The 26,922-nt window shown below is 37.1% G+C and overlaps 1 protein-coding gene across 1 annotated transcript; it reads right to left on the bottom strand.

Annotated features, from left to right (window-relative positions):
* Positions 1-25,539, bottom strand: LOC118809628. Its single transcript, XM_036573098.1, has 22 exons — positions 25,426-25,539; positions 24,095-24,436; positions 18,947-19,273; positions 15,739-15,843; positions 15,507-15,611; positions 13,427-13,519; positions 11,773-11,844; positions 11,289-11,363; positions 10,654-10,755; positions 9,033-9,155; positions 8,646-8,700; positions 8,112-8,164; positions 7,585-7,677; positions 6,727-6,765; positions 6,301-6,384; positions 5,651-5,704; positions 5,114-5,206; positions 2,959-3,054; positions 2,179-2,197; positions 2,048-2,096; positions 795-902; positions 1-150 (listed from the first exon to the last, which is right to left on the bottom strand). The coding sequence occupies exons 1-21, from the start codon at positions 25,475-25,477 to the stop codon at positions 798-800; spliced, it is 2,136 nt and encodes a 711-aa protein (XP_036428991.1). The 5' UTR covers positions 25,478-25,539; the 3' UTR covers positions 1-150; positions 795-797.
* Between the last annotated feature and the right edge of the window lie 1,383 nt (positions 25,540-26,922).

Raw genomic sequence — 26,922 nt, 5'->3', positions numbered from 1 at the left:
TGGGTGCAAAGCATGTCGTGATGCATGAATCACAATCAATGCCAGTTTCATGCTGTAAGATTCCATTTGTGTCTCTCAAATGGATCTCAAACCCCAACATGTCTTCATGTAGGTGATCCGGATACAAGAAGTGTCATTATTTCTCAACACCTATAAAACAGAAAAATACATTACACATCCTTTTACTTTTTTTAAACAGTTAACATGTCAACAATGTCATTCAGAGTGGTTTGGTGTGAAATGCTCCATTCTAGCGTCAGAATTGTTCACAGTGGTGTTGATAGGAACCAGACATTCACTCAGTAAAGGTTATTACTTGAAGTGGTTATGAATATGTTGTCTGATGTCTTAATCATTGTTTTATGATAGTTTTGGCCTTAAATGACATGAAGTACATTCAGGTTGTTGTGAGGCAAAAAATCCTCAAAGAAAATGAATTTTATCAGATTTTCCACTACTTTGCCATCTTCAACATTACATATAAAAACTCAGAAGGCACGTGTAGGTGGTTCTGGATAGTAAATAAAAAGGCTGTATTTGTGTTGTAGACACTGTGGACCCTGGTTCCTATCACCACCACTGTAAAGAGATTTGACTCTGCAAATTCTCTACAAATGAACCATTTCACATCAAATCACTCTCAATGACTGTTTACATCTCAATGTCCGAATTGTGAAAAAAAAAATAAATCGGTGGAATTTCCCTTTGGGTGAGTTGAGTGCTGTGTTTAAACATGAATTATTTTTTTTACTTTCAGCTTCTTATCAGTACAAAGAACGTGAGCTACATCTTACCTCCTAAGACCCCAATTCCTGAGGAGCAGGAGCAGGAGCAGGAGCAGGAGTAGGATCAGCTTCTGTAGACTGCAGAGACCGCAGTTCACAATTGCGTATCATTGTGTTCTAGAAGGAAAGACAAGAAATTTGGTATGTGCTGTTATAAAATATTATTCTAGTATTTGCAAATAAAGGTTTGAGATGTAGCAACTGCATCACGCAAACAAATCTAAACTTAAAGGGCCAATTTCGTCAATTCTTCTTACTTTTATGAGTGAGGTACACTTGTAACATTTATGGGGTTTTGTGTACCAAAAATAGTCATAATATTTTTGTTACTGTGAGCTAAATGAGCTAAATGATTGGTTGTACTGTATTAGGCACTCGGAAAGTCAGCTTCTGGGGCTAAACTTAGGGCTGAATGATTTAGACAGAGTACCCAATAGTGATTTTTCTGGCCAGTACTACGACTGCGATTTGATTTGCACTTGTTTTCTCTAAATTGAGCTCCATGCCTTCTTTGCCAAGAAGACCAAGATTTTCACTTTTTCTGGCTTGTTGGTTGTGATGTTACAACACACGGGTGTTTGTTTCTTCTGATTGGTCTAACACATCTACAAGCAGTTCACAAGCTCAGTGTTATTAGGCTGAATTTCCCCACTTAAAACTTGATAACGTAAACTATAATTAAAAATGCGGCTCTCACAATTAGAAAATTGCACTCTTTCAAATTGTGATTTCGACATACAAATGATTCATTTTTCAGCCCTAGATAAACTGCTGTAGGCTCAATAGGTGGATATAAGTAAATTAGCAGGTTTGCCTGACATCACAGAAACAATCGATCCCCAATAGTTCCTCTAGTTAGTTTCCCTTAGTTTCCATTTCTTGGCAGTAAATGGCAGATTTAGAAACAATGTTTACATATTATTTCAAACTCTGTTGTTTAAAAAAATAAATTCAGTTTTCAGTGAAATAGGCCTTTTAATTGAGCAATAAATAAATAGCTTTTTTACATGCTAACTACAATTTCATATTTTGGCTCTCTGTTCAACTCATAAGACACGGAATACATATAAAACTAATGTGAATATAGTAGTAAAAAAGTTCATCTTCAGTAAACTGGCTGCTGAGCCTTCCATGCCAGAAAAAAATCAATCTACAGCTGGTAAGTTATATAAGTTTGTACGTCTATTTGTTTTACATCTGTTTTTTTTTTTCAAGGAAATTTGTATTTATTGCTTTTTATAAGCTTAAGATGACATACTCACCACTGGACACGTGCACAATCGACGTAAGCCCTCTATGTCATCCATAAAACTGTGACAGCGAAAGATAATGATAATGAATATCTTCTGTAAATACATATATGTGACCATATTTTGATCAAATCCAAACTTACTTTTCTCTGAATGTCCTCCCTGTGTAAAAACAAAAGGGACAGTGAGGTGAATTATAAACTGATCATGTTCCGTGCATGTTCTAGCAGTAAATTCATTAGTCTATTCTAAAAGGGTTATATCGTACTTAAGGGCTATGGAAGAAAGAAAAAAAAAAAGGAATTGCATTGCTAATTAAATTCCACTATGTGGAATTTTTCTGCCTGTATAACATATCAAATATCAATTTATAGTTATAAATTCACGATCAAGTATTTGTTGTCATTTCCATTGCTAAGTGAATCGTACCACGTAGAAGTACCTGTGATGCATTTGGTCATTCTTATTGTTATTGTGAAAAGCATGTAGAGCCAGAAATCATTGGTGGAGCTAGAAATACTGCAGACCACTGGTCAAGCACAATCGTCACAGAGTCAGTTATGTCGTCACAAGTCAGACATCTGCCACTTTAAAAAGAAACACCAGCCTACTAGAATCACTGTCTGTGACAGTTACGACTGGATAATCTCTACTAGTGTTTACTCTTAACAGTAAACACAAACAACAGTGTTGCGTGACAACCACACAACCTCCAGAGACCCTCGTCTAATTTCATGTTTCTGTACTGTGATGGTAAACGGACACAGGTACCTGAGCAGGGTTAGATAGCTCTGGGTGTTTGTTACTGCCAGTGAAAAAAACATGCTAATGATGATATGCAGCAGAGCTCCCTAAGACGTGGCCCCATGTACTGATTGTTTAGAGCACAAACTGTGTCATGTTGGTATATTTGCTGTACTTACAGAAAGCAGATATTTGGAGAGCAAAACAGCACAAAGCGAAGACACATTCAGAGGGTATGAGAATGACTCGCAGATCCATTGTACGCTCGCCATTTCCTAATGGAACATAAGAATGAAGAAGAACAAAGGATCAATAAGACTTTTACTCCTAAAACCTCTTTTAGGAGACACCAGGGCTGCAGTAGTTCCACAGGATTCACTGGACCCACCACAATACATTGCAGTGCTGGGCTAATTTTTTTTTTGTGGTTAGCCAGGTTAGCCAGCCCAGAGTGGGTGGGGGCAGGACAACACCTAATAGCCTAATAAATGACTAAATGAATTAAATCACAGAATAGCCTAAATTAAATGATCAGTTAATAATTAGAATATATAAATAATATCTAACAGCAGAAGAACAAAAAGTTATAAACTCATTCTGAATAGTTGTGAAGCAACCAATCACATGAACGTCATTCAATTTACATTCTTACAGACTAACGGCTAAGCCCTCCGACAGCCACAGCTGTGCAAAGTGTTCTTAATGAAGGCGAATACATGATAAAATAGACTAAAAGCAAGCCTGATGTGTGGCAGTCATTTTCAGTCGCGACTAACGCAGATGGAGGTCAGCTATACAGGACTGTGGGAGGGGATGGGACAAAACATTTAAGTTGCGGGCAGGGGCAGGTCAAAAGATTTAAGCTGTGGGTGGGAGCGGGACAAACAAAGCAGATTTTCTGTGGAAGGGGGGCTAAAAAAAGGTACCACACAGATCTCTGTCTCTAAGGATATTTATTCAGCCTTTTTCTTGTGAAAGTTGGCACTACATCATGGTTTTGTGCAGTTTCAATCATGACTACAACTAAACAATTAATACTTTCTTTGTAGATATTCAGTTGATCCAATTCACATCACACTGTGTCTCAATCCTTTGCATTATCCGTAATAGTATCTTGGTCAGATTAAGCCAGCCCAATATGGGCTCCTCTGACAGACTGTAGCACTGCTATACTGCAAGTCTGAACACACAACAGGCTACCTGTGCTTTAAGTCTCATACTCCCCACTGAGAGTAATTAGAGTAATAGAGGAGAATACTTCACTGGCTTTTTCAGGCTGTCCATTTTCTCCTTATAGACTCTGTTAGAATTCTAGTACTATTTTTGTTATGGTGCAATTGGAAACAAGGTTGTTTTTGTGTTGTTTTCAACAATTAAAAATACAATGGGGCAAAATATACTTGAGTAATCATCATTACTGGATGGATATTAGTGGCAAATAGTACTATGTTACATACTGTATGCTTTTGTTGCAATGCCTCTATTATAAGGCAAACACAGTGATAGCAATGCAGTGATAGCAAGGTTAAGGTTTGTGTTGTTAAAAGGTTTGCATTTGACAATTTGCAGTGCAATGACATTTATTTTTGAACTAAATACTTTTTCTGTAATGAATTTGAGCAAAACTGTCACACATCTGTGCTCCCAACAAATTATGATGATTTCATTTTTCAACATTTTTTAAAATGTATTTTTTACTTGCTGTTCTTTGTGATATTGCAAGTAAAATCATTGGCAGCCAGCATATATTTAACAAAAACAATCACTCAAAGGCTAAAATCCAAACCTTCTATACATATTCTGTAAATTTGGTTATTATTTATCATTATGTTGTATTACGACACTTTTCGGGTGAAATGACACTTTGTAGCTCAGTATGTTTATCACAGTGACATAATGCTAATAATATGACAGACTGCACAGTCAGGCTGGTTGAACACAAGTAAGTTAAAGTGAGTTTAATTTCACCAGTTAAAAGATTTAAGCTGTCACATCATCAGTCTATGTCACTGTGACATAAACTAAGCTACAGAGTGAACTCTTATAGTGGGCTGTCATTTGTGTCATGACAACCTAATGTCAGAAAAAAAAAAATAGCGTCACCTGACAGGTGTTTTGTCAACATTTAAGCTGACAAAGGCAGCCTTTATGACAGACGTCACCTCTTGAAATAAGTCTTAGTAAATGTTTAAGCAGGTTTAAGTCAGCTGGTCTGACAATCTTATGTAGATGCCTTACACCCTGCAGTAAAGTCTTTCCAAATGTACTAGCTGTGCATTTCACAATTATCATCATTGTCAGTGGCGTGGAACCGACAGTGTAGAGCTCACTTACGTGCTTTTAGGATCAGTTCTACAACCAGTGCAACAGAATTCACAAAAATGAGACCCACTGCACCAAGCATGTAGACGCTGGCATGTAATAGACCTGTAATAAATAAGAAAAAAGATCTCATGTTCACATTAACTTGGGGGAGACCATCACATCACAGCTCACCAAACATATACTGAACAATCCTGTGTGACTCTCATGGTGCTCTGAATATTTTGCTTGATTTCGTACAGAGTGACCACTTTCTCACTAATGTTGTTCTACTCCTAAAATATGACCATAAAACCAAAAAATATCTAAATGAAGTTTGGAATGACTTTGCATTGGATGGTTTCTCTCCAGAGTGTTGGATGCAAATCAAACTGCAATCAAAATTCAAGAGAAACCTGACTTGAACCTGACCATGAGTAACTGGAGACTGAACAAAATGTGGAGTTTTATTCAGTCTCCCGTTGTGGTGGTCAGGTTCAAGGCTCTAGGATATTTCATAATTTGTTTCATATTTGCTTCAAACATTTTCTTAGTGCATAGTGGACTTACTCGTTGATTGTGGTCTCTTGGGGCTGTCAGAATTAGACCCTGTGTAGAGGCGGGCTGCATGAAGAAAAAGAAGTGGGGTTAGATGCAAGTGTTTACTAGCCTCTGATGGAGACATCCAGACAGTTAGAGTTGTTTTATTTTTTTAAACTCCATGATGTCTCAATGAATACATTTACTGCTTTCTTTTATTTACATTGATTTGCCTCAAGTGCATCTAATTCACATTTTGTTTGTAGCTTCTTAATATTACTGTGAAATGTAATGTGGAAGATTGTAATCATCTCAAATAATTACGATTAGACCAGGGTTTTTCAACCTGTGCAGACCACCAATGGGCCGCGGAGCACTCTCTAGTGGTCAAGCGGGCCTGAACTTGAGGGGAGGCAGTAGTTCGTAGTGGGCTGGTAGAGACGTATAAACAAAAACACTGCAACATTTTTTTTTAAACATAATAGCAAATTCTGGTTGCTGTGATTGAAGTGAAAAGGATGGTCTGATCTTTTTCAGGCCCTAATTCACAGGTTTTCATTGTGAGCAATTAAGAAAAAAGGGCCTTGGGGTGAAAAAGGTTGAGAAAAGGTTGAGAACCCCTGGATTAGACCATTATTTAATGACTGTCCAGGCCTAGAAGTAATCAGTGAATACTGTACCACAAAAACTGAACAGATATTCAAGGAGTAGCATCAAAGTCAAAATGTAGAGGTATGCAGCTACACAGGTCCGCACTGCACGTTCTGCAAAAAGGAACATGGTTTTAAAACTGTTTCAGTCATTACAATCATCCAGAATAGTGCATCATACAGCAAATGCTACTAATAAAACGTGACAGGTTGATCATCTGTGGCATTTTTATTACTTGTACAGAATGACCAAGCAAAGAGAGAAAACACATGCGAGTCCAGTTCTGTCCAGACCCCTACTGACTGCTTGAACTTTGTCATGGTACAGATCATTAACAAAAAAAAAAATACATGTGCAGGAATTTTTATCAGGCACAACAAGAAGTATTAAGGACTTAAGGTAAAAATTATGTTCTCCTAAACCTGCTGGTGCAGTATGTAAATCTCAAAACATACCGTTCAGCTTCTCCGTTGTTTCAGTCCATTTGTTCAAAGCTGCAAAAACAGATGGTTTTAAATTCAGTGTTTTTGTGAAGTGACACCAACACGTTTGCATATATCTGACATACATCTAAACAATAATTTATCTCCGCCCATTCGTGCTTGAGTTACAAGGAGTGTTTTAGGCTGGACTACTTACTGTAACGAGAACAGAGCTCATTTACATATATCAATCTTTAAGGCACAGTAACAAATAAAAGCCTGTTTAATCCTAATTCTATAGAGAGGATTGAAATGGTCATGTAAAAGAAGAATTATAGCCAGTTAAATTCCTGTAAAAGAGCCACCAAACCTATTAAACCACATTCAGTGAACACTTTTACACCTTGCTTGCCAACTAGCTTAGCATTCATGCTAGCATTTAATTTGTAGTGACATAAAATGACATACTGCATTTTGGCACATGCACAAAAACACAAATGTATACATTCACTCAGAATTATATGTAGACAAATCCTACATATTTATTGTGTGACAATGCAAGCAAAAAACAGTAGGAGAGTGGGGCACAGCCTAATGCGTTTTGCTAAATAATTTTTAAAAATGTCTGAGGAAGAATTTGTTTATACAAGCAACCTACATCATAGTCTGTTATAGTTTGCAGATGATATTGTTTTGAGAATATTAGAACAATCTACTTGAACAAGTTTAACTACATGAAACGTCCTTTACATTTTACCCTGCTTTAGTCTGTGCCCTGTTCTCTCCTAATGTGAGTGTGTTATAGTACTCATCATCAGCAGGCCCATGTTCGGGTTATCCAAGTAAAAAGCGTCATCCCCATAGCAGCCATGAAGTAAGACTGCTACTTACCGTCGTTAGATTCCAGTATAACATTATGAATGTAGACTGACAGTGATGCGTTTAGAACCTCCAAGATTAACAGCAATAACATCCAGATCAAAACTGCAAAAGACAAAGATGATTTTAGAGGTTTTCATTTGGTACATTTGGTACTTAAAAGGGCTAATTTTCCTCAACAAAGTCTGAAAAATACCTATATTACATTTCCTGAACATTCAATTGTTCTATTCATTGATGCACTTAAATTTCAACCAAATACATACATGTTAAAATAATTCATTACTAATTAAGCATTAATCGCTGAACAGCAGCCATTTCTATAGTAGTGTGAATCAGGCCACTAACAGAGCTCTACGCGATATTTACCTTACAGCTTAGAGCACTCTGACATTTCATGAGTTTGCTGTTTTCATGACATTTCATGAGTTTCATGAGTTTTTGTGTTTGGAACTAGAATTTCTCATAGTTTATAATCTCAGACATTCTTTAAGTAAGCAGAAGACTGTAAACTCTAAATGGTGCGGATTTATACTTACACAGTGATCGCCATGTCCTGATGCCGTAAGAATGGGATAAAACTGCTTTTAGGCTTGAGTAAAAAAAGAACACACAAGTAAAATTAGATGAAAGTGTTTTTATAGTCTTTGATACTGACATTAACACTCTGGTTACTGCTATGCAAAGCAAAATACATCAATATTTCAACCTAAATTACAGGGGTGTAAATGGAATTTGCCATTTGACATCATAAAAATTTTATAATGTCAAATTGCATTACCATAATTAATAATTACCATACTTAGTAATTGCCATAGCAAATTATTAATCTTCAAAGACGATCATAACAGCTTTTAGTTTGTTTATGAAAATTTAGTTTGCTGGCTATCAAACTGACTACCTTTAGCTAACGTTAGAAAATTGAACTAATTTCCTTACTTCCCTTAAGAAGTCTAAAAGCTTATTTTATTTTTGTGAGCCATCATCAGAGCTAAGCTACATGATATCACAACCAAGTTACAAATAACATGCTAAATACCAAAATACAGGAAGTTGCAAAGTAATTTACTTACACTGAAATCTGCAAAAAGATTAAAAACAGGGGCAGATATGGCAGGAGTGCTATAACTGGAAATGAAAGAGTGATGACATTCATAGAGTTTTTCTGTAATCATGTTATATTCATCTTGTACGTATATTTCATTTACTGAGATTCCACTATTAATGAAAATGATAAAGCAATACAGTAATGGAAACAATAATATACTACAACATAAACAAACTATCAGATAAATGAGTAGAACTGAAAACACAAACAGCAGTCAAATATAAATGTATGATGTCATACAGCACATAACACAATATTTTAAAAATATCTTGTTTTTACAAAACGAGAGGGTGTGAAGTTGGGCCTGTTCAATATGGTTCAATACAAAAATGTATTGGAATTATTTACTTACCTGTACTAAGTGTTTTATACTGAACACCTAAGAAACCAATAGCAGCCATCCGTCCAAAATTTGTAACTTCTGCGAAACCGTAATTCCAAATGCTGTATGTTTCACTGAACCTTTTAATGAGTCCTATATTAAAAAAAAATAAGATGCATTTGTAACAGTGGTCATCATCATCATCATCATATACAATTGCTGACAATTTACACTTGCTGAAATTGATAATATACACGTGTTCAGCACTGGGGACGGCTACAGTTATTTCATATTTGAAGTGCAAATTTCCTTATTCAATACAGTAGCTTTTTCCTGTAGATGGTCAGCATCATTGCTACAACAAGGGAATAAGACTTGAAAAAAAAGTCAAGTTCAAGTCATTAATGACCGAAGGGCAAAATGTAAAGGCATTTTGCTATTTTTGTATGTTATATTTAAGGCCTTGGAAATAGTAAATCTATATTTAAGAACAATTCTGAACCTTTCTTTTCTTGGGTTGTTACAAAGTGCAGTAATTCTTTATCATCTTACTGCTATTAATGTGGACCTCACTGTTACTGGTCGTCCACCTGGCTCTGCCTTGTCTAGGATCAAAGCTCTCACTTATACACATGTTCTGAGTTAATTTTGCATAGTATTTATACTGAATTGCCAGTTTATTAAGTATGGTTTAGGTACATTTTGCCAGACTTAGCTTTAATATTTCTGCTGCTAGAGTCCCTTTTCTACTTCTGCAGTTCTTCTGCTTCTGAGTTTTGGCACCTTTTTTAAAGTTTATTTTAAGGTATTTTACTCTAAAATAGAGCAACAGACATATGCAAAAGCTTGAATAATTCCTGTCAAATGATGTTTTTCTTGAACTGAAAAAAAGTTGTGACATCCTTTACATGGTACAAACTTAAATAAGGCATATTCCTGCATGTATTAGTGCACAGTTTCTTTTTATTTGCTGAACTTAATATGTTAAAAAAATAAATAAATAACACATAAAATGTGCCATAGCTTTTGCCCAAGCCACATTTTATGTTCACATTTTTCCCCGGTATGTTCAGTTCAGCAAAATAAACAGTAACTACGCATCAAAATGTGCAGACATGTTTTCTGTAGAGCTGTCTTGATGATGTCAGTTAAATGTGTAGGTGTTATGTAGGAAAATAAATACTTGTACAGCAACCTCAAAATACAAGTGACACACTGTTATTTGGGGGGAAAAGTACAGAGCACATAACATTTCAGCACGTGAGAACACCATTCATTTTTCCCACTGAGAATAATGACTTAGATCCTCGGTTTGTCAGGATGCTAATGGCAAACTCCAGAATGACAACACAACCTCAGAGCTCTATATCAACCCCCACTGCCCATTTTATCAGCTACCACCTACCCCTAAGATTAGCACTCTAAGCTGTTTTCCAACCAGGGCTCTACAGGCTTCTTTTCTCATGCTACTTGATGTCAATGCAAAATTATACACCAAAGTTCACAACATTCTATTAGATTTGCTAGAAAATCCCATTCTGATCAAGGGACTGTCTTCCTACTGGTTTAGATCCCACCTGACTGTAAGACGTAAGAATGTGGGAAAATTGGTATTGGTAGATGTAAAACAATAAAGGATTGTAATTCCTACCTTGAATGATGATATTTATGAAAAACAGAGGCAGTATTATGAACAGCACCCCTATCCATGCTTGTGATACTTTGTCAGCAGAACTGAAATTCCCAAAAAGACCTACAGCAGAAACAGAACCAAAGAAGACTTATCAAGCACATCTACCATTACAGGTTTATTTGATCTATCTGCACATAGACACCTTACTGTACATATTGCACTTTCTGCACACCTTATCGCACATCTTGCACATCTGGACACTCCACACCTAGACACTTTATTTCAGTACCAATATATGCACATATTGATTCAGTATTGTCATTATATGCTGTTACCTGTGCCTCCTTGTACAGTCATTATTGCACTGCCTTTTTATCTCAGGTTATAGATCTTATTGCATATTTCGGTATATTTCTATTTGTATTAAGGCCTGCAGATAGGTTTTTTGAATACATTCTTCTGTTTATATTGTATCACCTCAATTAAAGGACAGTTGCTTTGTCGATTTTTCCTTAGCAGCATCCTTAGCAACAAATGGCACATCAAATATTTTATATGTTACTGCTTTAATTCTTCTCTGCCATTTTGCGATGTGCAGATATGAACGAAAAACATCTTGATAATTATGAGGTGTAAGAATAATGCGTACTTACTCGAGTAGGTTACAGTAGCTATCACAGCATATTCCAGCGCAACTGTTGATCTTTTAACAAATCTTCGGACGCTCTCTGTAATATAATAAGCCCACAGTTTGAACCAGCCATTGTATTCATGGCACAACTAAGTGCCTTTCAACCACATTGAGAAGTCTCATAGTTTTGATCTGGAAATGTATTTTTTTAGTATATATTCATCCATTCAAATTCGACGTTCTCCCAAAAAGACAACTGTAAACATTTAAAATACCTCAGACACTGTATACAACTCTAATTCTGATTTCTGTGTAATGTGTGTCATAAGATTGATTATACTGATCATTTTTGTTTATTTTATATGTTTTTATTGACCGACCCGTGACCCAGAAGGATAAGCAGCTTAGAAAATGTATGTGTGTGTGTGTGTGTGTGTGTGTGTGTGTGTGTGTGTGTGTGTGTAGATTGACCATAACTCCTAGAAATACTGCTCAGTAAAACATACCTTTAATTGTAATCAAATACTGAGAAAACCGAAACAGGGAAAGGATCTTTTGGGCCGTTTCAGTGGAGAACTCTGGAACAAATAAAAGAACAATGTATCCATCCCAGATAGCAATAGGGACACTGTTGGCCAGTGCTTACTACATGAGATTAGACATTTGCAGTTTCCATCACCTTGTAAAATAGGTTTGACCAAAGCTGGACCAGAATACTGGCAACAAAAAACCCTCCAGTTTGGTGCAGTTGGAAAGGTAATCTAAATCGCTAACCATAAGCTAGTTAATTCACTAAACGTAAAAACACAAATGTTAACAGAATTATATCAGATAATTACAGATGGCACATAAACCTGTGAATTGTGTGCAGCTGCAGTTAGCCAAGCAGCTAATAAAACAGTTAGCAAGTTGGCTGTCTTGCCTACTATAAACAGTTAAAACATAAAAGTGAACATAATTATATCAGATATTGATATACGCAATTGTGACAGAGCCTATTTCCAAGTCCATATGACTGACTTCCAGTCTAAACGCACTCCAGTGTTTCTGGGCTTGTAATAAAAGACATTTATCTAAAATTATTAAGTACAAATCACTGTAACTATGTTACATAGTTTTTATAAGAGAAAGCAAAAACTCATGTTATATAGTGTACATTTTCATGCAAGGCATTACTGGTATGATAACCATCAAATATTTTCAATTTGTAATATTATATATTTTAATAAACATATATATACATATACTTGCTCATATTAAAAATATATGTGCAATATATGCAATGTTTTAAAATACAGGTGCTAAATATATTTAACTATATTTGAAAATTTAAATGTATATACCAATATATGCAGATATATGTCAATACATATATATACAGAAATATATGCACATACAGTGGGGATCAAAAGTCTGAGACCACACTGAAAATCTGGGAACTGAAATACAAATTTGTTCATTTAAACCTGTAAATGAACAAAAGGATATTTTAGAATTTTTATTTTAAAAACAAAGCAAAGCTATGACACTTAAAATGAAGAAGTGTTCAAAATTCTGCACTATTTCTAGGTCTCTAATCAAATGTAAACAAATTTGGGACACTGACCATGTTAAAGCCTTTGTACAAGGTCAGATTTTTTAGTCTTTCCTCTTCTACTGTAGCTTGTGTTCACACAACTCTTGGTGGATTTGATTTGTGGGGACAAGTGCAGCTCGAGTGCACACTGTCGTTAAAGCAGAAGGTGGACACACTGTACCAAATACTAAGAAATTCTGAAATTCATGTACTGTTCTGCTGATAATATAATTTGAAATGAAAACCTTTGTTATGAACCAGCAAACAATGCAAAATAGCATTTTCACTAAAGGTCCCAGACTTTTGGACCCCACTGTATGTGGATTAAATATGTAATAGTGTACATTTTTGTACTTATCTGTTAAACATAAATGGAAATATATTACGAACTTGACACATACTTTGAAAATGAAATATATTTTCTTTTCAAATGGGATGCATTTCACAATGACCAGTTGTAAAAAAATCTTCAAAAAATATTCGGGACCCTCTACTTTAAGAAGGAATATACTGACTCATTTATGTTTTTTGTGTTTTTATTTCTTTACATTAACTGATGATCACTCTATATCAGTAAAACTTACCTTGAAATGCATCCAAATAGGGAGCAATCCACAACAGGGAAAGAATCCGTAGCAGGTTAAGGGCTGAGCAGGTAGCCGCCTCAGTGATGAACCCTGGAGCAAAATAATCTGTTTTAATAATGTGTCCTTCACAAGTCAAAAAACAAGATATTACACCAGTAAAAAAACAGTGAGGTAAATAAATATTTGGAAAACAACCACTTCATCTCTATGTCAGATGAGCAAATGCTAAATTCCACTGTACCCTGTAGTCTGATATTTCTGAGTTGGTAATCCTGTAGTTAAACTATAGTTTTAATTTATTATCATTATTTATTATTTTTGTTCATTTGTTTCATTTCATTCATTTATTTATTTATCTTGCTCTGTGCCTTCTGTCATTATTTTGCACAGCGTATCTGAAGTTCATGTGTGCTCTGGACTCCAAGGGACTCCAACGTCCAATAAGTTTAACACTGGGTAGCCAGCTAGCGCTTGTATTAGTGAACGTTATCTGGATAATTAGCTGCATATATCTTGTAAAATATTTGATGTTTGGAGAAAACATAGCAAAACGTTTTTTCTTCATTTTTAGGAGGTAAGACTGTCTTCTACATACACACTAAATGTAAATGAAATAAATAATAACAATAGCTGCGCAATTATCTCTACTCTTTAAATAATTTTAGCATCAAAATATATTTTCCAAAAAGTTGTATAGTTGAAATGGGTGCACTTAAATAAAGTGGGCACACTTAAATAAGTCAAAACTGTTTGGTTTAACCTCCATAGCCAATGTAGTATTTCTGTGTATTGTGAATATAAAAATATTTTGATAGTATATTTTATACATCACACAATACACAGGATATATCTGACAATACTTAGTTGATTTACATGACACAGTGAAAACATTTCTTAGGCACCCAAGAAAATTATATTTTAAAAAGGTATTCATGTGGGAAGTAAGTGTTTATTTGCTCAGAAAAACACTAATATTGAAATAAACACTAATAACTTTAGTACAGTAAGTAGTGATTCGATGTATGTTAATGTTAGCTTAACTATTTCCAGATCTCCCCTTGATGAAGTCAGAGTCGTCACCCAGGACCTGGTTTGGCTAAACAAAGCTTAATCAACTTAAATCAGGTGTGCTGGTGATGGAATTATTAAATAAGTCAATGCAATGACTGGGTGCATCTAACTAGCTCATATAACATCAATTACATTTTTGAAAACAAGTTCTTTTTGCTTTTTATTTGGGTCATTGACATGATGAAGTCCATTATTTTCCCTAAAAATAATGCAATAAATACATGACATATATCAAATTATTCAACAATATCTCTTTTATGTGAAACAATTTTAAGTGCATCCATATAAAATAAAAACATTTTTATTTGTTTTTGCCACCAAAAGTCTAAAAATGTTAGGTGGTGCAATTGTCCAACCATGTATGATGATTAAGTAAACTATCAGATATTTTAGTTATATAAAATCCAAAATAAAACAGTTTAGCATGATTTTTGTTTGAACACACAAAATGGGGATGCTGGCAAGGGTACTGCATCATAAGGAAGATCTCAACTGAAGTGACCTTCATGGTACAATGCCAAGGTCAGTAGTACGTTCACAAATTTTGGAAAAAATGTGATATTTGAGTCATTGGTAGAACTTTGAGTCATTGGAGAACTATGTGTAATTATTATAATATAATATAATATAATAATTATATAATTATATATAAGGTTTATTTTAAAAAATGAGTGTATATATATGTGTATATATATATATATATATATATATATATATATATATATATATACTTGCATTAAATATATATATATATATATATATATATGCATTAAATATATATATATATATATATATGTCTTATTAAAAAAGTATATATATGTCTTTTTTAATAAGATTTTTAAAAATTGTAATTTTTGAAAACCTTATTTGTCACGGACCCATTTAGATTTATTACTGTAAGGTTAAACAGTGTTTTTGCTACTGCTGAGATATATAGTTTTAAACAATTTACTAGCTAAAACTTTTGCACAATATATTTCCCATGGATTTTGACTATAGTACTTACCTTCAGTGGCACCCCAAAAGATGAAGGCAAGGAACACAGCAATGTTCGGACAAAAGACAAGTTCGTACCGTATCGCTAAGGTCTTTCTGCTGTTGTTGTTGCGAACTACAGAGATAATAAACAACAGCTGCTTTTCAGTGCTTCATTACAACTTAATAAAGTAATCTTAACACACAGTTCCATTAAGTCAATCACTGTGATCAAATAAGTAAATTAATGGAATCTGCCTTACCTTTAGGTCCTAAAGTATTACGGATGGCTGGCCAAACTGCCAGTGCACAGAGAAACAATGCCAGTATACAGAGACACAATATCCCAGTGTGCATACTGGAAAAACCTGTGTGTGCAAAAAACAGATCAGTAAGTGTATATTAACTTAGCATTATTATTATTATTTCTTTTTAATGCTCTAGTCAAATTATAAAATGTTTCGCTTCTATCCAATCACAATAAAGGTAATTACACTCAAAAGACGGAGTGATGTTTGTTGTCCATGCCCACCATTTTACAAGGTCAGTATGTCTGCAAATCTCTGAACTAGGGCTGGGTGATAAAACGATAACGATAATTATCGCAATGTAACTTTTCCTCGATAGAGCGATAAGACATGTTCGATAAATGTTCAATATAATACACCATTCTCACACTTCCACATTCAGCGAAAGCCTTGGTGGCGTTTTCTACTGCAAGGAAAGCGACACTACTCTGCTGTCGCCAGGAGAGGGCGCACTTCCGAGTTTTTCCAACATGATTAGAGAGGGAGGGGGCCACGAGTAAGATGAGTCTTTAGCAACGGCTGAAACGCGGAGTTATACAGTCCCTGTTTGAGCGGAGCGACAGGCGATCTGTTCTCCTGTGACCGAGTCTGAGTGACGAGGTCAGTGGTGTAACTGTAATGTCCTGTAATGTAACTGTAATGTCCTACAGCAAACTCACCTCTTTCTGTATATTCTAACCAGCTTTAGCAGCGTTAAATCACAATCCTCACAACTACAGTGCTGTTACAGCGCTCGGACAGTCATATTTAAGTATTAATGCATTCACAAGCAACAAAAGTAAAAGAAGAAGTGGGTTCATGTAAATTACAGCCCTGATTTAAACGAAAGTAAACTGAGGAAGCTGTGTGGCAGTGGAGAGCGGGAGAGCGCTAGCTTTCCAGGCTAGCTGTTTTTAGCAGCTGGCTAACTTGAAGCAGCTCCGTCACTGCACAACACGGAGGATTGATGATACTGTAGATCAAACACGACACAAAAGCACCGCTTTCAGTTTAAACATACCTAAAAAAAGGACTCCGTTTGTCTGGTGTTGATATTTTGCGGTTCACCACTTAAAGTACTACGATAGTATAGAGAAATCCAGTCGTCGCTAGCTGGTGTCTGAATACTGTGATGTCATTTGTAGCGGGGTAGCCGAGCGCTCGGCACCAGCTAAAAATAATCTGTTTTCTTTCTTAAATTATGACTATTACAAAATAGCCATGCTTTTCCAGCTGGTAAAACAGCTCACCAGACACTTTCTCCCACTCTCCCATGACATTTCTGTGAAATGTTCCACTGTTTGGTGAGTGTTTGTTGTGTTCCGACCATAAAGGATAGTTTAAAACAGCAACTGACCACCCAGGAGCAAAAATCAGCCTTCAAACTTGAAAGAAATAATGATTTGACATGTATGACACGGTATGTATCGATATTGAACGATATGAATTTTGTTTATCGCGAAAACATTTTTGGCCATATCGCCTAGCTCTACTCTGAACACACTGAGCTTTCAGAGCATCAGAACAGAGTCCTCTTAAAGCACTGTAAAATATGAATATCCACTTCAGAGGGGTGTCTACCAATTCACCAGGCTAACTGCACCCTGATGTTCCTGAGGGTGATAAAAATACTGTACAGCATGATGTAAAATCTATGTTTTCCTGTATAACAATTAAATCTAGTATTGGGCTAAACTGCAATGCCAGTGGCAAATCACCACTGCAAATTTTTTTTTAGTCTAGGCTTAAAAAAGAAGTTGAAAGTGCATTTCTGAGCCTAAGTTGCACTTTATTTATTTTTCTGACTGTATAACACACCAAAAACAGTTGAAATATATAATATAATATATTAATATATAATAAATATTTCTAGCATCACTTATACAATTTCAGCCATCAAAAACCTCCATTTTTTGTTCTCTTTCAGAAACTTTTTTCCTACTACAGAGGTGCAACAGACTTCAAAAGATGGTGGATTGAGCTCCATCACTACAGAGAACACCATTCCACTTTTCCTCAGCTCATTGCTGGGGCGCTTTGTTCCTCTCTAGCTGATGCTTGGTGCTGGGCATAATTGGCTTAGGCTCCTGTATGGCTGCTACAGAGTGTTCCAATCTTATCCACAAAAGCCCAGTGTAGCCAAGTTTTCATTCCAACCAAGCATTAAAACTGACTGTCCATTGGCTTGCATGCATCTTGCCATTCTCTACTGACTTTTCTAATCAACAGGCTGATGAAGAATGCCATAGGATTCCCTTTTTCTATAAAAAATACTGCATCTCGCTGGTTTTCCTTGCTGATAAAATGACAGAGGCTAAACACTGTGCTCCACATCTTTTATGATCTCTTTACTGGCACAACACCATATTTAAAGCCCCTGTCTACTCAATTTATTGATTGTCTTCCATTATCTATGGTTTTTGTGATGTTTTCACTATGACCTGACAGAAAAAGAATGATGTTGGTCTTTTCTGTTGAGATATGTTTGAAATGTTTATGCCGTTTTCTTCAGTTTGATTTAGTGGGACAAAATTTGGCGAAGGTGATGTCAAATCTTCCGAAGTACCAATCAGTGTTAGTAATGTGTATACATTAGCTACTTGTGTTCCTCTCCCTCACAGACAAAACTCCCAGTGAGTAGATTATTTAAGCATTTCTAAATTTGTTAACAGAGCTTGTTGTGAAAGTTTATTACATCATTGTTTGTATCACAGCTAAACGCTGCTTCCTACTTGCATTAGCCACCTACTGTAAGTGATTAACTTCATTTATGAGAGCGCGGTAGCTAGCGATCGAATTTAACTGTATGAATAAAATGACATGTTAACTTAATGCTACATTAGCCAATCAATAGCCAATTCAGTTCCTGTGCTGATAAATGCTGGATTTACTAAGAAGTTACTCTACTCAAGTTGTTTTTGGGAAGGTACTTTTTCTTTTACTTGTGTCATTATTTTACCCACGTATCAATAAGTATCAAGTATCAAAGGTTACTCTACACTCTACTTTTTTTTACGACAGGGGTACCTGTACAACGCTATACTAATATAATAATAATTATTTTTAAAGTGCTTTGCCGCAACACTTTCTGAATTTAAAAGTTCAGAATATTAGAATTCTACACGGTTAGTTTAAAAACAACCCTGCACCACTACATGCAAAGTGTACAAAAATGTTAACTTACCCAGCTGCAGCACTTTAACAGTTGTGTTAGCTGAAAAGTCCCCAGAGAACACTTTACACACATACAGGCCTTTGTCCTCAGTTCGGAGATCCTTTAATCTAAGTGAGAAGTTTCCTTTCTGCCTTTCTTCAGGGCTGAGGAACTCGACTCTGTCAATGTATCTCTCATGGGTTGATTCAGTCTGGACCTCACCATTTTGGAAGATCAGCACTGGAATCTGTTGATCCACTTTAATCCATGAGACCTCAAGCTTTTCAGGTGGGATATGGAAGTCCACAGAACAATCCATAGTGATGTCCTCGCCCGTATACGCAGATACGACATGACCTACGGTCAATCAAAGGCAATCAAAAGAATCATTTGAAATAGTACAGTGTAAAATTACATTTTAAGGCCTTAGATCAGAATATACTAATGAAAACACACTGCATGCTAGTTCATTCAGTACGCTGACCTTGTACCTACAATCGCTGTCCAAGTGCACCTACCATATAGGGGCATTTTGTGGGTTCGTAATTATGGGCCGACGCACAATTCATCTATTAATGAACATTATATCTGCCCTTCCCTACCTCATCCATCAATGGACAGATCACCACTGATCAGGTATTATTTGTAGACATCAATACCATTTCTTTCAGACCAAGTACAAGCATGAGTACGTTTTTTGGGACTTGCCAGTATGATACCATAATAAATAAGTAATAATGAGCACTTAGAATTAAGTGTTCGAGTGCATTATACCTTAAATTGTTTCATCATTAAACAGTTAAATTGTTATATTCTAGCTAATTTTAAATGATGATACATGCTTTAGCTAGCTATGCTACATCAGTTACAGTGGAATGAGTAGCATTGCAGTGGAGAATAGGGTTGGATACATAATGCTATCATCCATCATCGATGGCTGATCACAACGTTGAGCCAGTAACGTGATGCCATACCCCCGCCCTAATGCTGCCCCCGTGTATTAGACAAAAAACTCTTTAAACATTCTATGCTACACAGGCTTTTTTGCAAGGTTTAGGCTTGAAGTGATGGCCCAATCAGAAATCTGCACATGCTGTTAACACGCTCTTCTTTATCATTCCTGCAGCAAAATGGATGATACAAGACTGACTCACTGCCGCACCACTCATGCCATGCAGAGGCAGTCAGTGTAAAATAAAGACTGGCTGTCGGGATGGAGCGATACTGGAGGGGTTTCAGTGCGAGAGAGAACACTGATGCGGCGACTTTTTTGAAAAGAGCAAACATCACGCCGCTCCACTTTGCACTCTGCACCGCTTCTATGCTGTGCCTGCTATAATTTCATTGTCTCTGCTATAAAAAACTATGTTTATTTTTTATTCCCTACCTGGAGATCTGAACTAATGAATATGTATTTTAATGAGTGTCAAGTATTTATAGTACCTTTGCAAAACTAACACTACCCCCTCCCAGACATTGTCAATGTTTGACATCACCAAACCCTAGCAGAGAAGAGCAGGGTTTCTTAGTTTTGCTCCTGGCCTGTCTATTTCAATAACAGTCTCTGTAGTGCAGCGACAGCAGGAATCACATCTGAGGCTATTCTGAGGAACTCACTTGTGGACTTGTTGGGGTCTTTTGTTTAACTGGTTGAGCTGTAGCTGAATGTCTTCTAAAGGCAGACATACACTGTGTGACTTAAGAATCTTTGGAGACTAACACTGTACACTGGACTCACAGACAAACTTTAAAGAGTCCACACACAATTTATATTGGAACACAGCCCCTCGGGGCCTAATTTGGAAAGCTCTACGAACAATTTAAAATAAAGCTGTTTCACTTAAAATAACAAGATGTGCACCCGAATACAGAGCAACCGCAACGGCATCAGCAACACTTCCCTGTGCAAGCAGACCCTCGTTCACTGCCAGCTCGAGACGTTTGTTCATTAGCGTGGCAGCGTACACTAGGCTTATGTCACATGGTATCAGATGGTATCACATGTTGGTATCGATGCATTTTCATGAGTATGAGTAAACGAGTATGGTATTGGGACAATACTTGATATCAGTATAGGTACTGATGCTTTATTAATTACTTGGGTGGTGGATCAGTCTTATCACAGCAGTGACATTGATGGTTGTGTGTGTGGCACTGATGCGAGTGTATCGGGGGTTGCTGGAGAGTAAAGTTGTGTTGCTGAAGTCTTTACACCTGTATGTAAGCTTACTGGCCACTTTATTAGAATTCTCTTTACTTATCGGAACTATGGATCATTTGCCATGTCTAATTTGTGAGCCATCCTCTATTCCAGAACACCAGATACACTGTGCCAGTTACATGCAGCCAGATAAACTGTGCAGGAAAACAAGTCAGCTACTGTCAGTAACTGTAAGCCTATATGTTAAGCGTTCCTGATAAAATGGTCAATGAATGTACATACAAGATACACCTGCTTGCGCCTAATAAACTGGCAACTCACTGGATCTTAAAACAGAATTGTTTCATAAATAGATTCTGCTTATTCATATAAAGTAGGAACGCACAGTCATAAAAGGCCAAGATCAACTGTTCTTTGCACCAAATATTCAATTGTCAATCAGCCAATTTATTATTTTTATTTTGTCCAATCTCTGTTATGGTTTTTGAAATGTGTGCCGAGTATGTGTGTTGTACTTGAATGCTGCTGCTACACTTGTACCAAAATGTAACATAAACATGCAAGACTGTGTTAAATAACCAGCTGCCTCTTAAGTTTCAAAGCTGAATTTTTTTTATTCATGTTATAAAAACTGATTTTTTTACTGAACTAACGTAACAGTTTGGCTTATTAAAGCGATAATAATGGTATTTACACTATATTGCCAAAAGTATTCACTCACCCATCCAAATCATTGAATTCAGGAGCTCCAATCACTTCCATGGCCACAGGTGCATAAAACCAAGCACCTAGGCATGCAGACTGCTTCTACAAACATTAGTGAAAGAATGGGTCGCTCTCAGGAGCTCAGTGAATTCCAGAGTGGTACCATGATAGGATGCCACCTGTGCAACAAGTCCAGTCGTGAAAATTTTCTCACTACTAAATATTCCACAGTCAACTGTCAGTAGTATTATAACAAAGTGGAAGCGATTGGGAACGACAGCAACTCAGCCACGAAGTGGTCGGCCAAGTAAAATGACAGAGCGGGGTCAGCGGATGCTGAGGCGCATAGTGCGCAGAGGTCACCAACTTTCTGCAGAGTCAATCGCTACAGACCTCCAAACTTCATGTGGCCTTCAGATTAGCTCAAGAACAGTGTAGAGAGCTTCATGGAATGGGTTTCCATGGCTGAGCAGCTGCATCCAAGCCTTACATCACCAAGCGCAACGCAAAGCGTCGAATGCAGTGGTGTAAAGCACCGCCACTGGACTCTAGAGCAGTGGAGACGTGTTCTCTGGAGTGACGAATCACGCTTCTCCGTCTGGCAGTCTGGGTTTAGCGGTTGCCAGGAGAATGGTACTTGTCTGACTGCATTGTGCCAAGTGTAAAGTTTGGTGGAGAGGGGATTATGGTGTGGGGTTGTTTTTCAGGAGGTGGGCTCGGCCCCTCAGTTCCAATGAAAGGAACTCTTAATGCTTCAGCAGACCAAGAGATTTTGGACAATTTCATGCTCCCAACTTTGTGGGAACAGTTTGGGGATGGCCCCTTCCTGTTCCAACATGACTGCACACCAGTGCACAAAGCAAGGTCCATAAAGACATGGATGAGCGAGTTTGGTGTGGAAGAACTTGACTGGCCTACACAGAGTCCTGACCTCAACCCGAAAGAACACCTTTGGGATCAATTAGAGCGGAGACTGCGAGCCAGGCCTTCTCGTCCAACATCAGTGTCTGACCTCACGAATGCGTTTCTGGAAGAATGGTCAAAAATTCCCATAAACACACTCCTAAACCTTGTGGAAAGCCTTCCCAGAAGAGTTGAAGCTGTTATAGCTGCAAAGGGTGGACCGACATCATATTAAACCCTATGGATTAAGAATGGGATATCACTCAATTTCATATGCATAGACGAGCGAATACTTGAACTTGTGTGACAAACCCAACAAGGTTTAGGAGTGTGTTTATGGGAATTTTTGACTATTCTTCCAGAAGCCCAACTCCTGAAAAACAACCTCACACCATAATCCCCCCTCCACCAAACTTTACACTTGGCACAATGCAGTCAGACAAGTACCGTTCTCCTGGCAACCACTGAACCCAGACTCGTCCATCGGATTGCCAGAAGGAGAAGCGTGATTGGTCACTCCAGAGAACACGTCTCCACTGCTCTAGAGTCCAGTGGCGGCGCTTTACACCACTGCATTTGACCCTTTTGCATTGCGCTTGGTGATGTAAGGCTTGCATGCAGCTGCTCGGCCATGGAAACCCATTCCATGAAGCTCTCTACGCTGTTCTTGAGCTAATCTGAAGGCCACATGAAGTTTGGAGGTCTGTAGCGATTGACTCTGCAGAAAGTTGGCGACCTCTGCGCACTATGCGCCTCAGCATCCGCTGACCCTGCTCTGTCATTTTACTTGGCCGACCACTTCATGGCTGAGTTGCTGTCGTTCCCAATTGCTTCCACTTTGTTATAACACCACTGACAGTTGACTGTGGAATATTTAGTAGTGAGGAAATTTCATGACTGGACTTGTTGCACAGGTGGCATCCTATCATGGTACCACTCTGGAATTCACTGAGCTCCTGAGAGCGACCCATTCTTTCACTAATGTTTGTAGAAGCAGTCTGCATGCCTAGGTGCTTGGTTTTATACATCTGCGTCCATGGAAGTGATTGGAACTCCTGAATTCAATGATTTGGATGGGTGAGTGAATACTTTTGGCAATATAGTGTGTACATGTGTATATATATATATATATATATATATATATATATATATATATATATATATATATATAAACCCACAGAGTGTGAGTTTTAGGCTAATAAAAGCAATCAAAAAACATTCGCTGGTAAAAAAAACTGGAATTGGCTGTAAATTTTCATGATCAGTGCCTAACTACTATAACGTGAATTTTTCATACATTATTATTCATAAAACAAGACATCCTGTTTAGGCTTTTACAGTCAAAATCATTTTCTACAAAACATTTTTTAATTGTGTAACAAATAAAATTACACCGAAGTTTCACTCACCAATCTCAATTTTAACTGATGTTTGACCAGTTTCCTGTTGTCTGTAAACGGTACAGTTGTAAACTCCTGCATCGTTAGTCACCAGATTTGTGAGGAGGAGAGAGAAGTTTCCATGTTTGACCTCCTCAGTAAAGAAACTGGCTCTTCCACTGTAAGCCTGATCCTGAGCCTCTGGTTTACTCTCTCCATCTTGGAACAAATGCACTAAGGTTTCAGAGTCTGTTCTCTTCCACTCCACTTTCAGCTCTTCCGGTGGTACGGGGGCTTCAACATAACAGGGCAGCATCACTGAGACCCCCAGCTTCGCAGTCAGAGGACCAGAGGGGCCTAGAACATGGAGCCCTGAGAGAAGAACAAACACAATGAGATGAGTAATATTTTTCACAACATACACTGTCAGAAAAGGGCACTGCAGGTAAATTTTATGCCCTCAGGGTACGAACAATACAACACTGTTTTCATTCATAGTTTGCAGCAGTTGCCAACTGACCTTACTTGGCCGATCAAGTAAAACCAGAGCCCCTCCACCAGGTCTGATATGATTGGCTTACAACTTATAAGATCTGATATGATTGGCTTACAACTTACGAGGTCTAATATTATTGGTCGAGCCGGGGTTTCCACTTTTCACTTTACGTTAGTCAGTCTCTGGTAGCACAACAGAGGCAGCACTGCATTATAGTAAGAACAGCACCTCCAACACGTCAAGCCCTGCTATTACAGTTTACTGGGCATAACAAACTATAAATGATTTGAACTAGTAATGTATATTTATTTGAGAAGAGGGGCTTAATAATGCATAGAGGAGGGGCTAAAGCCTAAAACTGGCCTAGCGATGCCTATGACCCTTAATAAATAGACTAGTCAAAATGTATTAAATGTGACACATTAATGATTGCTTGCCTTTTAATTGCAGTTTCGACTGAAAGTGTGCGTTTTGCAGTTAAATCCCATTTCCTTATCGACTTCTCGACTCGAACACAGTTTTATACACCATTATTGGTTTACTGTGTCTCAGGGAGGTGGAGGCGCCTTCCTGTCGTTCATCCTGAATTCCACACACTGAAAAATATGCTAACTTTACTTGGTTCTGATGTTTATATCGGTTCCACATGGATAAAAATATATCACACTAACTAAATTCTTGCCCAAAACAGCCATTCAATAAGCTGAAATAAGGCTTGTGTGGGTGTAACGTATCTTATTGATGTGGAGTCGCTGAACACATTTGAACCAAGTAAATCAGCGCTGTTTTCTTTTTCAGGGCGTTCACAGAGAAGGAGCTCTACAGTAAATATGAACGAAAATGAAGTGTTTAAATCATTTCTTACCGTCACAGATGAACAGAACTCCTGACAGAAAAAGGAAAATGGTTAATCCCATCTTCACATCTGGGAAAAACACGGTCCTGTCAGACGAACTTTTTACTTTCACTCCTCAGACTTTAGCGGTGGGCGGGACAAATGGGATGGCCGTCAATCACGTAGTGACTCTAGCCAATCACATAACAGCTACCGAAATCTAACGAGCCAATCACCAACAGAAATTCAGCACTAAAGCTCTTGCAGAACTGATTCGGTACTGAATCAATTTCACTGATTTGACTGGAAACTTCGCTGCATTTTAAACGCTTCAGTTAAACAGCAGAGCTGCTTTTTGGATGTTTCAGTAATTTAGTTTTCTGTGCTGCTTTTACCGTCATTATAACTGTTCTGGTCGCGGTATCAGTGAAGTTTGGAGGAGATGAATCACAGCGATACCAACCATCAGAATGCTAAGGATGTGTTTATAATTGCAAATCTAAAATACGCGGTGTAATCTACTACTTTTCATCCCGTCACTGTAGTCTATACCTACTTAGAAAACTGGGTAAACTGCATTTAGGATAGTTTAATCTCTGCTGTTTCTCTTTATCACCGACTTTGGCGCTGTCACGGTCAAAATGAAGAGGAGTCGATGAGTCGATTCCAGCGGCAGGAGTCGAGAGTTGACTCTAGAAGACTCGGATCGTGCATCACTACTCAGTGGCAGAGGTCCAGATCTACCAATATAAAAATACTATAATGACCTTTTTAACAAATATAAACATAAAACAGTGCAAAAAAATGAAATAAATAAATGTTTAAAAACCTGACAATGTGTATCTCTTCATTTACAATTAGTTTATTTTAGTTCTTTCATTGTTTATCTCTGTATTTATTTAATTTCCAATTTATTTGTTTTTGTTTTCCTTACGGTCCTTATGGTAATGAAGGGGCTGCCTTCTTAATCCCATTGGCTGATCAATATCAGAAAATATGGCTGCATAGAGATACACTGAAGGGAATAGAGGATGTACTTGATTTAAATGAGTATTTAGTTTCCAAATGGATAAAATCTCAAGAGTGAAATTTATTAGTTTAAAGACTAGAAAAACCCATTTTGTAGGAGGAACTTGAGGGCAAACTTTGAAATGTGTTTTTTGTTTGTTTGTTTTCTTTTTTTCTTTTTGATAGCTGGCTAATGCAGAAGGAATCCAGATAGCTAGCATTACTGTTAGGAAGCCACATGATGCATGTGTATTTATTAGCCACTCTGGGAGTAATCTCATTAACTTTTAATAAAAATATGTATACACAAATATTTATATACATATATGTAGAAATGTATAGACATATATACATATATTTATATTTCAAACAAAAATATAATCAACTACAGTTTTTGTTTTTGGAAAGAACATGATCCGATGCTGACTGAAGATTGTTGGCTAACAACATTGTAAAAATTAACATCTGTACAGCTGTGCAAATCAGGATAATGTTACAGCGGAGTTACTGTAATACAGC

Source organism: Colossoma macropomum, unplaced genomic scaffold (genome assembly GCF_904425465.1).
Source record: "Colossoma macropomum unplaced genomic scaffold, Colossoma_macropomum, whole genome shotgun sequence".
Lineage (NCBI taxonomy): Eukaryota > Metazoa > Chordata > Actinopteri > Characiformes > Serrasalmidae > Colossoma > Colossoma macropomum.
Note: the sequence above shows the minus strand (reverse complement) of the source record. Positions and strands in the feature narration are given on the sequence as shown.